This window comes from Rhinolophus ferrumequinum, chromosome 7 (genome assembly GCF_004115265.2).
Source record: "Rhinolophus ferrumequinum isolate MPI-CBG mRhiFer1 chromosome 7, mRhiFer1_v1.p, whole genome shotgun sequence".
Classification (NCBI taxonomy): domain Eukaryota; kingdom Metazoa; phylum Chordata; class Mammalia; order Chiroptera; family Rhinolophidae; genus Rhinolophus; species Rhinolophus ferrumequinum.
This window is the reverse complement of record NC_046290.1, coordinates 45,479,881-45,494,548: the sequence shown is the minus strand read 5'-3', so window position 1 is coordinate 45,494,548 and position 14,668 is coordinate 45,479,881. Positions and strand designations below refer to the sequence as shown.

The 14,668-nt window shown below is 42.9% G+C and overlaps 1 protein-coding gene and 1 pseudogene across 1 annotated transcript in view; one reads left to right on the top strand and one right to left on the bottom strand.

The window, feature by feature from the left end:
• MAP1B (microtubule associated protein 1B) overlaps positions 1-9,767 on the bottom strand; it is a 96,412-nt gene extending 86,645 nt beyond the window's left edge. The window contains exons 1-2 of the mRNA XM_033110453.1: positions 9,356-9,767; positions 1,277-1,378 (exon numbers count right to left, since the gene is read on the bottom strand). Coding sequence (XP_032966344.1) covers positions 1,277-1,378; positions 9,356-9,539 — 286 coding nt within the window. The 5' untranslated portion in view covers positions 9,540-9,767. The remainder of the gene's footprint in view (positions 1-1,276; positions 1,379-9,355) is intronic.
• Positions 9,768-13,514: 3,747 nt separating this feature from the next.
• On the top strand, positions 13,515-13,960 carry LOC117025063 (60S ribosomal protein L26-like; annotated as a pseudogene).
• The last annotated feature ends 708 nt before the right edge of the window (positions 13,961-14,668 follow it).

Here is a 14,668-nt window from a genome sequence, read left to right as displayed (position 1 = left end):
TCAGCATATCATGTGCTGTCTGATAGCCTCTGGATCATTCTGTCTTTTGTCTCCATGCAAAGTTACTTAGGAGCTGATTTTTCACATGGCTTTACATCAGGTTTACCTTTTAACGAGTCCATTCTTGCTCCATTTTTCTTAGCATCTTTACTCAATTCCATTCTTGAAAGCTACAATTCCTTTGATGATTAGAACATGCGGGATTTTATTCTAGTAGCAAACTCAAAGAACTGGGACAGTCTCATGGGCATATTGCTGCAGCCAAGTGTGATTCATGAAGGCGCTGACATCCCGTAAGTGGTTTCAATCAGCACAAGGCTGACTGAATATGATGTGTCAGTCAAAAGACACTGAACCCATTCCTAAAGTTATATGGATGCCAATAAAGTTAGCAAACATACAACAAAATCACGTAGACAGAAAAGAGTTCTCTCTACTCTCTTTTACATAAAATTGAAGTGATACTCAAGAAATAAAACGCAATACATTATCTACGATGGAGCAATGGCAGAGCTTTGGAGAAATACATCTCAGGTTTGGAGTACTTATGGGCCATCAACTCTGCTCATAATTTGAAATGTGACCAAGTGGGAGAAATATGGGTCACCGATCACAAGAGGAAGACAAGATGGGTAGTCTGCCTTCTCCCCAGTCCTAGAGGTCAGGGTGCATCCCCGGTGAAGTGGCTGGTCGGCAGCAGCATTTGCACGTCTGACAAAATCGTGTGTCCTTACCTTTAATTTTTCTGTAGTATTCTTTTTCATCTCTGAAACAGCAGTTTGGAATTTCAGACTTTTTTTACCTCCACTAAGAAAAGTGGATGATGTTGCAAAGATGAAATGATGATGTATATTTCATTTTGAAACGCAGATGTTTCCTCTATCTTGGGAGGGAGGGGGATTAAAGGATTCTGGAAGCATCCAATTCATAACTTCATTTGAGTAAAATTAACATTTAAATAGTTTGCATTCCCTTAAGGTCAGAGTATGGTAAGATAGCAAAATAATTAAATAAATGACCCCAGAACTTAAAATTTCTCATTAAGAATTGACAAAACACATAATCCACACAGTGACAACTTAGAGTTGACTTTCTTACAATATGGCTTTCTTACAATATGGCTTCTGGCTAATCCAGTAGATAATAACAAATACAAAGAATCCTTTAGCAATAAGAGAAAGTCTTTTTTGATGCCTCAGGCAAAACTTTCCAGCCAATGGCCTGTTTCCTCATCCTTTCAAATTCTAGGTTAACTAATACAGAACCAAAGCCTCACCTGGGACCTCAGGAGAGAATCTTGCAGAGTGTCTGGATACAAAAAGTTTCAGTTCTTGATCTAAGTTGCATTCAATCAGGTTTGTGTCCCATGATCGGATTCCTAAGGAGGGAAGTGAAGACAGTTGACAGACCTCCAGTTAGTCATTTCGGAAGGGTTTGGAAAACATCACTGTAACATTTCTCAGGCTCTAAGGGAGGACGTGGAAACTCCTTTTCTGAAGAGGTTGGTATTGGGTAGCGGACACCCACGAGATGGGAGGGCTGGGGACGTCTCTCCACCAGGCCACAGAGGAGGGCTAACTAGCAGTGTGGACTGAACTTCTGCCCCTCATAAAACGTAAATGCAGCTTTTCTGGGAGAGTGAAAGAAAACAGTTATTAAGGAAATGATAGGCTTTTTACTCCAGGGAGGGAATGGAAAGGACAGGAAGATGGTGAGCTCTGTAGTAGTTAAAAAGCCACCCAACATTATCTAGCTGTCCTAGGATCCACTTATAAATGGCAAGAAAATGTAGAATGAGGGTGGAAAAGCCAGGGATATGGGGGCTGACATTCGACTCTAAGCCTTTGTTTTTAAAATGAGGTTTTTGCAGTGTGCATATGCAGTTCGTGTGCATGTATAGTTTCTTTTTTTTTTCTTCTTTTTTTTTAACCCATATCCCACTTTTGACCTTGGTTTCTCTACCCCTGGATATCAATTCAAACTTTGTGTGATCTTTTGATAAAAAGGCTGTATCTCAATCTTCAAGACTTGGCCTGCCTGCCCTCCCTGGCTTTTATTTTACCTGACTAGCTTGGCAAGCAGCTCTTTCATTCACAATTGTTAGTTGTATTGAATTATCTTATCCAGAGGCTAAGAAATGTGGCAACTTTTTATACTTTATAAGCTTTCTGCAGAGTTGGGGACCATGAACTGTCTCTTCCCACAGAAGTTCAGGTTTCTGTTCACTAGGCTAGAAATGGGGCGAGAGAAACACCAGGGCAAAGAATGCTGAGGCTCCACTGCCTTTCTAGTCGCTTCCTTCCTCCTCCATCTGCCCTCCTCTGTCCTGCCCTTCCAAAAGGGCTAGCTAGAGGGCAACCCAGAAGACAGAGAAGGGAGAACTGGGGTGAAACTCAGGGAAAACTGGGGATCCACAGAACTCTGGAGTGTGTGTTTTTATATATATTTATATTTTCCCAAATAAACGGCTCATGGTAGAGGCAGTATGTAGTATCCGTGATTGTACTCTTGCATGGAGCATCCTTCATTGCCAACAATCCTCTGGAACAATAATCATTTATTACACACCTACTAAGAGCAGGGGCTTGAAGCTCTAGGTGAACACAGTAGGTGAACTATCTCTAGGTAAACACTGGATTGTTTAATCATTTTTGCTGGTCATCAGTTATGCATATGGACTTGGGAGTATAAATGGCAGTGAGTTATTTAAACACACCTCAAAATCATTAATGCATATCTGCATCTACTCCCATTTATCTTGTTCAGTCTTCCTATCTTGAAAGAATCAAAGTAAATTAGTTAGCTAGACAGATATAGATATATATCTATATAGGTGTGTGTGTGTGTGTGTGTGTGTGTGTAGACACACACACAATACAAAAAGATTCTGGAAACTCAGTTCACTGCACATCAAAAATATCTTCAAATTATATACCAAATAACTTTTGGACTATGAAGAATGTTTTCCAATAGATGTATGTCCACTAAATAGAGACATACATTTCTCATATAATCCATGGGAAGAATTCAGGTGTGAAAGAGTTAACATCCCTAAAGAGAGGCTAAGTTATGAGGGAAGCCTTTACGGGTCTCCCTGGAAACATTAACAGCCTCAGTTTGCATTTGTGCTAATGGAGTATTTAAATTTTAACAAGAAAGGCATGTGGAGATTTTTGTGGATCTTTTCAGTGCTGAAATGATAAATGGGTTCTTTTTGTTTCACAGAAAGCTTGACAGGTTGAAAAGTCTGAATTCATTAGAATATTTTACTTCAATCTATATGTACACTATATACTCATCTAATGTAAAAAATTGTCAAGCTCCTGTCTGAGCTGCTCAATTTGTAATTGTCAACTGGATTCTCTGTGCTCCAGGTCTGAGCTCCAGGTCTTCTGGCTCGTCAAGTTGGGTCAATAAGTTAACAATGAGACATATGTATTTAAATTAAATTCATACAACTTTTCTGCCTTTGTTCTAAATAATGTCCAAGTTGCTACATCATTTGAATGACTTCATCTAGGGTTATACACAGACTTGCCCTTACATTGTTGTTTGACATTTCTCCCTTGGTTTCAATTAAGTTGTCATGACACATGCAATTAATTGCTTGCTTTATACTTCATAAACTCCTGGCTGTATGATTTGGAATTTAGCAATGGAAAAAGCATGAGATAGTAGAAAAACCATTTGGTAATTTTTAAATTACACTAGTAAACAGCTGATAAAAATATTTCTCATTTTTATACACCCAATGAAACTAACAATTTAAGGTTCTCTGTTCAAAGGAGCAATTTCTAGCCAAATTGCTTCTTAACAATGCATTATCACTACTACCACTTATAAAATAAAGGTTACAATGGATTTACTGGTTATTTTAGTTGGAAAGGAAGCTTTTGGAACCAGGCCACTTTCCATACCTATTTTATTAGGTTGGTGCAAAAGTAATTGCAGTTTAAAAGGTTAAAAATAATTGCAAAAACTGCAATTACTGTTGCACCAACCTAATAGAAATAAAATAGTTTTGTAATTATTTTGTACCTTCTACTAGATAATGCTCCTAAAGGGAAATAGTATTTCTCAATGAAAATTCATACTACATTTAGTAGGTTTATGTATCTTCTCATTGCATCTAACAGAAAGCCATTAGTGGGCCCTCTTTTGGGCCTATAGCTTTTGGAAAAGAGGACACTCTGAAGAGGCTTGCAGAAGCAGGTTATCCTGGTCTCTGATGGGTTGTAGAGAAGTTATGATAAATTCCTGGCCCTTTTTCTGACTACCCCCACCTCCCGCCCAATAAACGCCAGGTCAAGCTCTTCCTTGAGGCTTTGCTTCTCCAGCACTCTGTGAAGACTATGCCCCTTATTGGTTTACCCAGGTGGGGGCAAAACAGAACAACTCCACCAGGTGGAGGAGACCAATCTTATGGGCCTGGATGACATCTGTCACCCCTGGGAGGTTGGGCCATGCCCAGGCAGCCTGAGAGCTCTCCTGCCTAATCGGAGACTGTTGCCCAACCCTGGAAGGCAGTGCCATTACTCTGTCAGCCATTTCTCCAGCCAGTGACCAGGGAGTAACAAAGGATCTTTCCATCTCAGTTCTCTGACCCCAGAGGGTATTGGTGAACAACGGGGAGGCTAAAGTACACATGAAGTTTACAGATGGAAAAAGGAGAAAAGGTTGTATGTGAGTGTGTGTGTGGGGGGGGGGTGGGTGGGAGGGGTCATCACAGGAGAGGTCAGAGCGAACAATGAGGAGCCAGGTTGCCTCACTTCATACAGGTTAAATCTGGCCAAGTTTACCAGTCGTGCAAACACTTTACAGGATTATTTAATAAAACCAACGATTTTTAAAAAGCACCTCCCATTTAAAGGCTAAAATCCATATTTCTAAGAGATAGGAGATTGAAGAAAGCAGAACAAAATGTCCAAGCGTTACATGCTGAACCAGCACATGGGTTCTACTTGACAGTTACTTGGCCTTTGACAGGTTGCTTCTCCTCTATGAACTTCAGTTGCTCCTTCTGAGAAGTAGGCTTTTGAATATTTTTTTGCATGTACCTAAATGATGAACCTATAACCATAAGATTCTATTTGTAAAACTATGCTAAGAAGTGATTTGAAGTCAGATTAGAATCATAAACTCTATGAATTAAAAGAAATGAAATGCTAAATTCAAGGTTTTATTTCTCAGAGAAGTTTTCCTATTTTTTGCCTTGATCTAACGTTCAATTACTTTCTTCCTTTTTTTAAGCCAACAACTTGATGTTTGTAATATATATGTGATGTGTAATGCAGACACTATCTTACACACACAGCTCATCATTTCAAGTGACGATAATTTAGGTCTTGAATAACATCTCACATTAGAGACAAAAGAAGTGATTTATAATAATTTATTGGTCTAAAAGTTAGAACTTATTTAAAAAGTAAGCTTGTAGAGAAGATTAACAATGAATCATCAATTTAATGACCTTAAATTTGGGGACTGGCTTATATTTCAGCATGGATCATAGAACCATTAGTAGATAACACCAATTAAGCAGTACAAGCAGAAATCCACCTGCCTTTTGACTTTGAAAAGTATGAAGATGAAAATCATAAATTTAACACTCTCTAATATTTTTTTTACCCCCATGTGTTGATTTTCTCCTGTTAAAAGTAAAGTGAAAACCAAATCCCAAACTTTCCTGAGTTCTTATTTCTCTTAGCTGTCTTAGACTGGAAATAGTCAACAGTGACATCTGAAAGTTACAATGTAATCCGCTAAACTTACATTTAAAACTCCACAGGCAGTAGATGTTACACACATCTATCTATTTATGAACAAATCTTGCTGATTACCAATGTAACGAAAGGAAAGTTATATTCTTTCAAAGTCATTGAAAGCATCAAACTGACAGTATTCCTTTAAAACAATAAAATGAAACAATGAAAACTTTCACATGGCTCTAGAATTCAATTTGCAAAGCGGGGATGTATGTAGTCTACATCCTAAAATAAACCAGAAGAGCGGGGGCGCTGCTAAAAGTGGGATGGCTGTTAAGTCTATGATGGGGGGGCTACTTAGGAAGTGGGCAAAGGAGGCGCCAAGGAACGGCAGTCGGTGGTAATGACAATCGTTTGGCATAAAGTCCTGCATAACTAACTAAATAAAGCTAGACTAGTACAAGGAAAGAATACTGTTTCAAACTTAAGAAATGCCCAAACCCTACATTAGGCCTTTTGAATATCGCTGAGAAAATGAGTGACCATCTCTCTTCCTTGTTTTCAAGGAGCATATACTGAGCATCCACACCGGGATGTTCCAGGCCTGTCGATTTACTGTATTACCACCATCTTCCTACAGATTGATTTTCTAGGCTTCCTCAATAATCAGATGGTAAAAATCCATGTCACCAATGTCTCCAAACCGAGCATCAGTGGAGGTGGGAGGGCAAATGGGAAGCATGAGTAACAGATGCTGAACTGCTTTCCCAGCCTGCAGCATACAATCAGAGCCGAACCCCTGGAGCATCTCCATCTTGCTTCACACAACACAGCCCACAGGCACTAGCAACAACAGCAGTGGTATCAGAGTGACCTCTGGAGGAGGCCCAGCTGGGTCCTGAAGGCTGAGGCAGCAGCGTATCAGGCATGGGAAACAGAGCCTACTGGCCCTGTTGCTAAGTCATCTCAGGCTCTAAAAAGCTACAGAGGCACTTAGCACTGAAAGTCCCTGCAGCTTGGGTTGCATTCGAGACCCCAGGACTCAGGAGAGCAATCTCTGGAGAAAAAGCATCATCTGTCACAGTGCATAAGGAAATGGCTCTGCTCACTTACTCAGTTGATTCTTAATGGGATCAATACAGCCATTTCGGGGTTTCATGCAAAAACCTAACCAAATTAGGGAATGAAAATTCAGGAAGGCATGGTGACTGAAAAGGGAACATGAGGGGGCTTCGGGGGTTCCAGTCATGTCTGGTTCTTGTTCTGTGTAACCCAGGTGTGTTCATTTTGTGAAAATTCACTGAGTTCCGCATGTATGTGTGCCTTTTCTTGTCTATATACTTCAAAATATATTTTTTTAAATTTTTAAAAAGTCAGGAAGACAAATCTGAACGTTATCACTAAGTGCTAGTAGTGTAAAAAAAGAGTAAAGAGAGCATTTCACAGCAGAACTTGAATGTGTCTATTTTATCTTCAAATACAAGAGCTTGAATAAACCCCCTGAGGAATGGGGTACTGAAAGGATGATCAACAGAGTAACAAAGCAGGAAGATAATTATGGTGGGAAGGTGATTTCTGAAGCAACTCCCTGCATGCGGCGCAGCCCACAAGTGAGTGACTACACAAAGGCAAGCCTGAAATTTGCTGTTTGATCTCCTCTGACATTAGCCTGATATTAGCCTGGTGTGCAATAACATCAAGATAGGGCCAGGAAAACCAGCGATGCTGCAGGGGTAACACTTCTGTCACTTATGAGTGGTGTGACCTTGAGCTGGTCCCCTTCTCCTTCCTGCCTCCTGCGGCCCCCACCTCTAACATGGGGGCGATGGTCCCTCTCCTAGCACCACATCGGGTGGTTATGAAAATTTTCTACATAGGAAAGCACATCCTAATGCATTATTATTCTCCGGCAATGGTGCTGACAAAAAAAATTTTTTTTAACCCAAAGTCATTGATTCATACAGTAGCCACACCCAACGTCAGTACGTGTGAATTTTTTCCAAGGAGAAAATGTGCAAATGAACTAAATTAGAACAGAGCAGATTAAAGGCCTATAGGTTGAAAATAAGGGTTACTGAGATGCTGTAATAAGGCATTTCATTATTTAAGTCTCTTATTCTTGAATTTTTTTCGAATGAAACAGCACATCTTAATTTTGCTCACTTTTTTTTTTTCATCTGAAAGGGAAAATCAGTGCTTTAAAGTTAAACAAAAGAACCAGGTCTGCAACTCGTCCCCACCCTGCAGCCTTTGTTCTGGGGACCAGCGGCCGTTTCCAAATGCAGAGGCAGATGACTGACAAGCATTCGGTTTTTTCATCCAAAATAAGGTTTTTCATTCGTTTTTTATTGGGGTGGGGCGGGAACGGGGACCGAGGGCTGCGTGAACGCCCTTTGTCCGCCTCGGGCTGCCGTAGAGACCGCAGTGCGGACTGCACCACGCCCACCCGCCGGTGTCTCCAGGCAGAAACGCTTCAGCACCACCCCGAGAATAGAGTGCGGGCTGGGGCTGCGGAGGGGCCCGGCGACCTCTGCCAGGGACGAGGAGCGATCTGGGATGCCGGGGGGTGAAAGGAAAGGCAGAGGCCAAAGCTGCCCACCCGGGCACTTGGAGCGCAACAAAGCTGGGCTGAGGGAGAGGTGGGGGCACGCAGCAACCCTGAGCCCAGGCCACCGCGGGCTGCGCCCTAAGTGGGCGCCGCAGTGCGGGGGCAGGTGGAAGGATGCCGCAGCCCGGGTGGGGCTGGGGGGCGGGTCGGTCTGCAAGCCCCAGGCTGCGCCCGCGGGACCCTCACCGCCCCGCCCTGGGTTCCTGGCAAACCGCTATTCAGCCTCTGCGGAGCGCGCACCGGGCGAGGCGCTGGCCCTACCCGCCGCCCCCTCCCTCTCCCCTCTAAGCCATCACTCCTGAGGCTGAGACTTTTAAAAGAAGAAGCCCCACCCCGCAACTTGGGGTCCCATTGTCCTTTCTCAAAGCTGCAACCAAGGTCCCAGGGGCGGTAGCGAGGCTGGCGCCGTCAGGGAACGAAGTGCAGGCGGTTCTCCATCTCTGCTCCCCGGGGGGGTTGAGGGGGGTGGGGAAGCGGGCGTGGCGCTAGGAGTAGCCTAGTCATTCCGAGGAAAGAAAAGATCGGAAGGTTTTAAACCAGAAAAGGCATTTCTCGGGGGCTGAGGTGGCTGTGGGGAGGATGATTCCCAAGCGGGCCGTGGCACACGGTGCCTAAATCTCCAGTCTGCTGGCGAGGTGGTGGGTGGAGGGGCGTGTACCAGCATTTTGTGGGGGTGAGGGGGGGACTGAAAGGAGTGGTTAGCATCAGGTCTCTTCCCCCACTCCCCCACCCCTTTTGCTTCCTGCGGTTGCGGCTTTATTGTGGCCTCTGCTCTCCTGATACCTGCATTTCATTTAGCGGGAGAGGCCGGTGGTCAGCTGGGATCTGCAGATCCAGCCTGATGACAGATCCCTCAAGGTTAGAAGAGACTCTCCCACTGGGTCTCAAATCAAATTCACATTATTCTCTGAAATTAGCTCAGAAAAGAGTCAGGACCTCAGGCGGGAGGTGGCGGGGAGAGGTGGGCGCTGGGCGCGCCCTGGGTGGGGTCGTGTTGGTACGTCTCCCTGAGCGCGTTCCCTGGGGGCGCGGGGACTCTTACCGAGCTCGATGTTGCCTATGGCGCGTCGCAGGTGCTCCTCGGTCACTATCTCGCCGACGACCACTAGCAAGTAGAACTTGCTGTCGAGGAAGCGATGCGACAGGCTGGGCGAGGTGGACGCCGCCGGGTTAGCGATGCTGCCGGACAGCTCAGGCTCCGCGGCTTCCACCACCACGGTCGCCATCCTGACTGCCCGCTTTGCCTCGGCGAAGTGTCCCGCTCCGGCCGCTCCTCGCCTCTGCGGCAGGAGAAAGGATTATCGCCGAAGGTGCTGTCTCCGCTCCGCCCCCTGCGTCCCCCCTCCTCCTGGCGCTGCGCGCCGCCTCCCCCTCCGCCCTCTCTCAGAGCGCGCGGCGGAGAGGAGTAGGGAGTGAGAGTGGGCGGGGAGGCGGCGCTGCTTTTATATGGAGACTAGGCAAGGAGCCCGGGAGGAGGAGGAAGAGGAGGAGGAAAGGACCACCCGGCACATCCTCACGCGGTGGCTGCCTCGGCTCTTCCAGCCGTTGGCCCAGGGCTGATGTCATCTGCAGCAAATCATCTCGCTCGAGGCCCGGAAGCCGGAGGGATGAGGTGTGCGGACAATGGTCAGGGCAGGGCTGTGAGGCACGGGGTTGGGGAACCCTGAGGGCCCCTGTTGCAGCTGTGAAGGAGGAAAACACTCCAGCCTACACCCCACACACATCCACGGCCCGCTCCAAACCCTGACCGGTTTGTATAAGAGAACGGGATGGGTTCCATTTTCAGAATGTGGGTATCTACCTTATATAGCAGGGGGCACAAGTTAGGCTTCTCTGCCTTGTGTCCCTGTCTGCGATGAAGCCAGGTTCTCAGGAGTTCTGATAGCCTAGCAGGCATGGTGTTCAGGGTACCCCGCCCAGGAATGTGCAACCTGTCTATTCTCTGGCCTTGTGGATTTAGGAAAACACAGTATTTACCAGCTTCACTTAAAGATACATAAAAAATGCAAAACCTAAACCTACTATTGTTCAAGCTTTGGACCCTACTCTGCGAGGCCCAATGATGAAAATGTACTGGCTTTGTGGTGATCGTAGGAAATGAGAGGGATACAGATGCATTAGCCTACATACAGATTTCTTTTAATAATATGCTGCACAGATATTATCAGGCATAACAAAGAATAAAGAGAAGATACTGTCTCTACCCAGCAGGATTACAGAGACTATAATGTACTTTTCAGTTCCTTGGGGAACACACAAGCAAAATTATTTCATGTGACAATGATGTCTTTTAAAATATATGAAGCATTAGGAATTTTTATTGTCTTTGTCTATGTTTAGAAGAACTCATAATAATGTTTAAAGGCAGCCCATCTACAACCATTTCTTACAAACATACTGAATATAGCTTCTGTCCCAGGAAAAGGGAGGTGGGGGTAAGGAAGAAACAAAATGTGCAGGCATGGTAGTCTCGTAAAAGATGGGGATTAGAGGCTTAGAAAAGAAGATAGAAATTAGAGTAGTCAATAATAGTTTTAATACTAGAATGCATACTAGTAAAAAGAAAATACCGCCTAGATATGCTAAGATTTCCAAAATAGCCTGTTATCGTAGCTGTTAACCGCCATGACTTACTGGTGATAGATACACTTTTTATGCTTAGTTCTTTCCTGAGACCCTGGCGTGGGAGACATAGTGGGCAGCCAAAGTCTGTGGCCCATCCTACATGACAGTGTGATCAGTGGGAAATAAAGATACCATCTGGCCCTCAACACTTGGAGTTTGTGACAAGCTCACTGGTGAGTTGCGTTCACCAGTAGACAGTGACAAAAGAGTTTCCAAGTGAGATGGTACCAGGTTATATCTTGGTCAAGAGAAGGCATTCGGTTGCTGTTAGAGAGGTGAAGCCAGCACAGAAACCCATAACTGAGGAAGAAGGAGCACTGTTTGTTAAACGTCAGCCATTGGAGCCCGACGCCATTTAGTGATTATCTTCCATTTCTCTGACCCACCATTACTTTTGTTTATGTAATCATTTTCTTTAGCTCGATGTCTTTTACTTAATTTTATTTTTAAATGAAGTTCTTTATTACCGTATGAGCGGAAACACTAATCTTACTTGTTAAAAGAAGGTATCCCTAAAACTAAGAAGAATGAAAATAAGATAATGTAATTAAATTCCTGCTATATACTGTTATTTGCTCACGACTCTGACCCTGAGTTGTATTCTCTCTAGATTAAAAGTGGAGATTAGCAAGTGTTAGGGAGGTGTTAAAGATATTCCAGCACCTAACTGAGTTGTTCTCCATGTCATAACAGAAGATTGGATGAAAATAACAACCGGAGGACTTGCTTACTGTGTGAGTCAGTGCAGTTCAATTCCATGACCAGGGGATCACCTGTCACGGAGGACACTGAGAAACAGAGATTATGACAGAACACAGATTAGACGTGCTGATTGTTACCATAAAGCTTTGTAACTTTGGGTAAGTGACTTACTCTGTTTGACCTTCAGTCTCTTCATCTATATACTGGGAAGAACAGTATCTTTAAAATTGTGTAATAGGAGTAATGATATAAGGTGTAAGTACCTAATACAGTGATTGGAATATAGTAAGCACTCCAAGCATGGTTGATAAATAGACCTCTCGTCTCAGTTTCTTGGACAATGGATTAAAAGTATCCTTACAAACTGTGCAGGTGACATCAAGTTATGCTCCACTACCAACACTTCTACAACAAGAATACAGTATGAAATTATACTACAAAATAGAAAACTGCCCCCCACGCCCATCTCAAGAGAAAAGATATAGTTCTAAGGAGCAGGAAAAGGAAAACTAACATATAAGGGTGCCTGTGTTACCTGCTGCCACCTGACGTCACCTAGATGTCCCAAAGGCACCTCAGACTCAGCATGCTCCAAAACAGAATCATGTTGGCCCTCCAGACCTGATCTCCTCACTGTTCCCATTTCGGTGAACAGTATCACCACCTATCCCGTGATGCAAGCCAGAAACATCACCAGCATCTTAGCCTCCCCCCTGACCTTTAACTCCATGTGCAATTCAGCGTGGAGTCTGGTCAGTTTTACCTCCCAAATATCTCTTCAGTCTATCCACTTCTCTCTACTGTCACCACCCTAGTCCAAGCTACCATCTTTGTGAGAGGTAGTAGTATCCAGGTTAGAAATTGGGTTCTGAAATCAGACTGCCTGATTTTGAATTCCAGCACCATAATTTATTAGCTGTGTGCCTTGGGCAAGATGCGTAATCACTCTATGCCTTGGTTTCCTCATTTATATAGTGGAAATGAATACCAACCTCACCTACAGGGGGATAATTTAAATATTTAAAGTGCTTAGAACAGTGCCTTGTATGTAATAATCACTCAATAAGAGTTAGTTGTTTTTGTTGTTATTATGTAATATTTACTATGAAGAAAATCAAACATATATAAAAGTAGAATAGTATATATAAGAAACCTCCATGCACCCATTATCCCCAATCAAATGATTTTTACAGTTTGCTTGTTTAAAGTAAAATCTAAATGAGGTCCATTTATTTCAATTGATTGCTATGTCTTAAATCCCTTTTAATCTATGGCTTCCCATTCTATCATTTTTTTTTTCTCTCGCAATTGTTTGTTGAATAGTGGAAACATTTGTTGTGCAGTTTCACAAAGTCTGAATTTTGCTGATTATATCCCTATTATGTTATTTAACATGTTCTTCCATCTCCTGGATTTTCTGTATAATGATAGATCTAAAGGCTCAGTCAGATGCAGGTTTGATATATATTTTTTGTAAGTATGCTTTTAAATAGATGATATTGTATTCTTCCATCGGAGGCACCTAAAGACTGGTTGACCTCGTTCTGAGATCTTAGCAATCATTGATGATCATTACCTAGATTTATTATTTCATTAAGGGTTGGAAAATGATAATTTTCTAATTTTATTCTTTCTTCATCTGACACCTGGAAGACTTCTGTTAGAAATATCACCCTATCACTTGGTTAGCCTGAGGTACAGTTTATGCAGGAAAGGAAGGATAAGTACATGATTCATTCTCTTTATTTGCTAATTTTCAAAATAATGAATTCATTCTATAACATCCTCCAAAGGTGATTAATAATTTTTGTGTCATTAAGAATATAACTTGGCTCTTCATTTCTGTGGCCATCACTGAAGTGTCAGCAGCCAAAATGAAGTTCAACCCCTTTGTGACTTCTGACTGGAGCAAGAACTGTAAAAGCCATCTCAGTGCACCTTCCCATATTCACAGGAAGATTATATCTTCTCCTCTTTCCAGAGAGCTGAGATAGAAGTACAGTGTTCAATCCATGCCCATCCGAAAGGATGACAAAGTTCAGGTTGTACGAGGCCACTCCAAAGGGCAGCAAACTGGCAAAGTAGTCCGGGGTTACTAGTAGTCCAGGGAAGAAACGTATCATCTACAACGAACGAGTGCAGCGGGAGAAGGCTAATGGCACAACTGTTTATGGCCATTCACCCCAGCAAGGTGGTTGTCAGGAGACTAAAGCTGGACAAAGACCACAAAAAGACCCTTGAACAGAAAGCCAAGTCTCGCCAAGTAGGAAAGGGAAAGGGCAAACACAAGGAAGATACAATTGAGAAGATGCAGGAATAAAGTAATCTTACATAGAGCTTTCATTAAAAACTGTTAAAATGAAATATATATATATATATATATATATGTATATATATATATATATATATATGACTTGAAGTCATTATTCATATTGCTATTTTAATTTCCCCATCTTTGACCAGTGGTAAGATGTTCCCAGCTCATCTGGTACGTATCTGACCTCAGAACCTAGAATTAGCCATTTCTCTCACCCTGGTTCCTTCAGTGGGAAGTGGTATTTGGAGACCGTAATCTGGATACCAGGAGTGACTTGGTGCTACTGTCTTGTCATTGTTTCTAGATATTTTCAGCGGACTGCAATAGAAAATAAATCTTTTTTCCAGGTGAAATACATTATTGAGTTCGTACTATACTGCCAACTCAGGATCAGGACTACAGGGATTGCGCTTAACCTTCAATCCTCCATCAGTATTTCCTTTGTCTTGTGCCAAGCATTCCAGTTGTCCAAGACACCAAGGGTGATGGGATTAGAAGAGCAGAGAATTTCTCATTTTCTTTATCTGACAATATATACAAATTATACTCGCAGTAGTCTCAGACAAAAATGGACTTGCCAACAATGTGATTACTAAAAGCTGTTTAAATTTTTTGTGGAATTACTTTTGTTCTTAGAATATATCACAATAGAAAACCAAAATTCCCAGTTGTCAAAGACACCAAAATGACCACTTTTTAGTTTTATCCCAC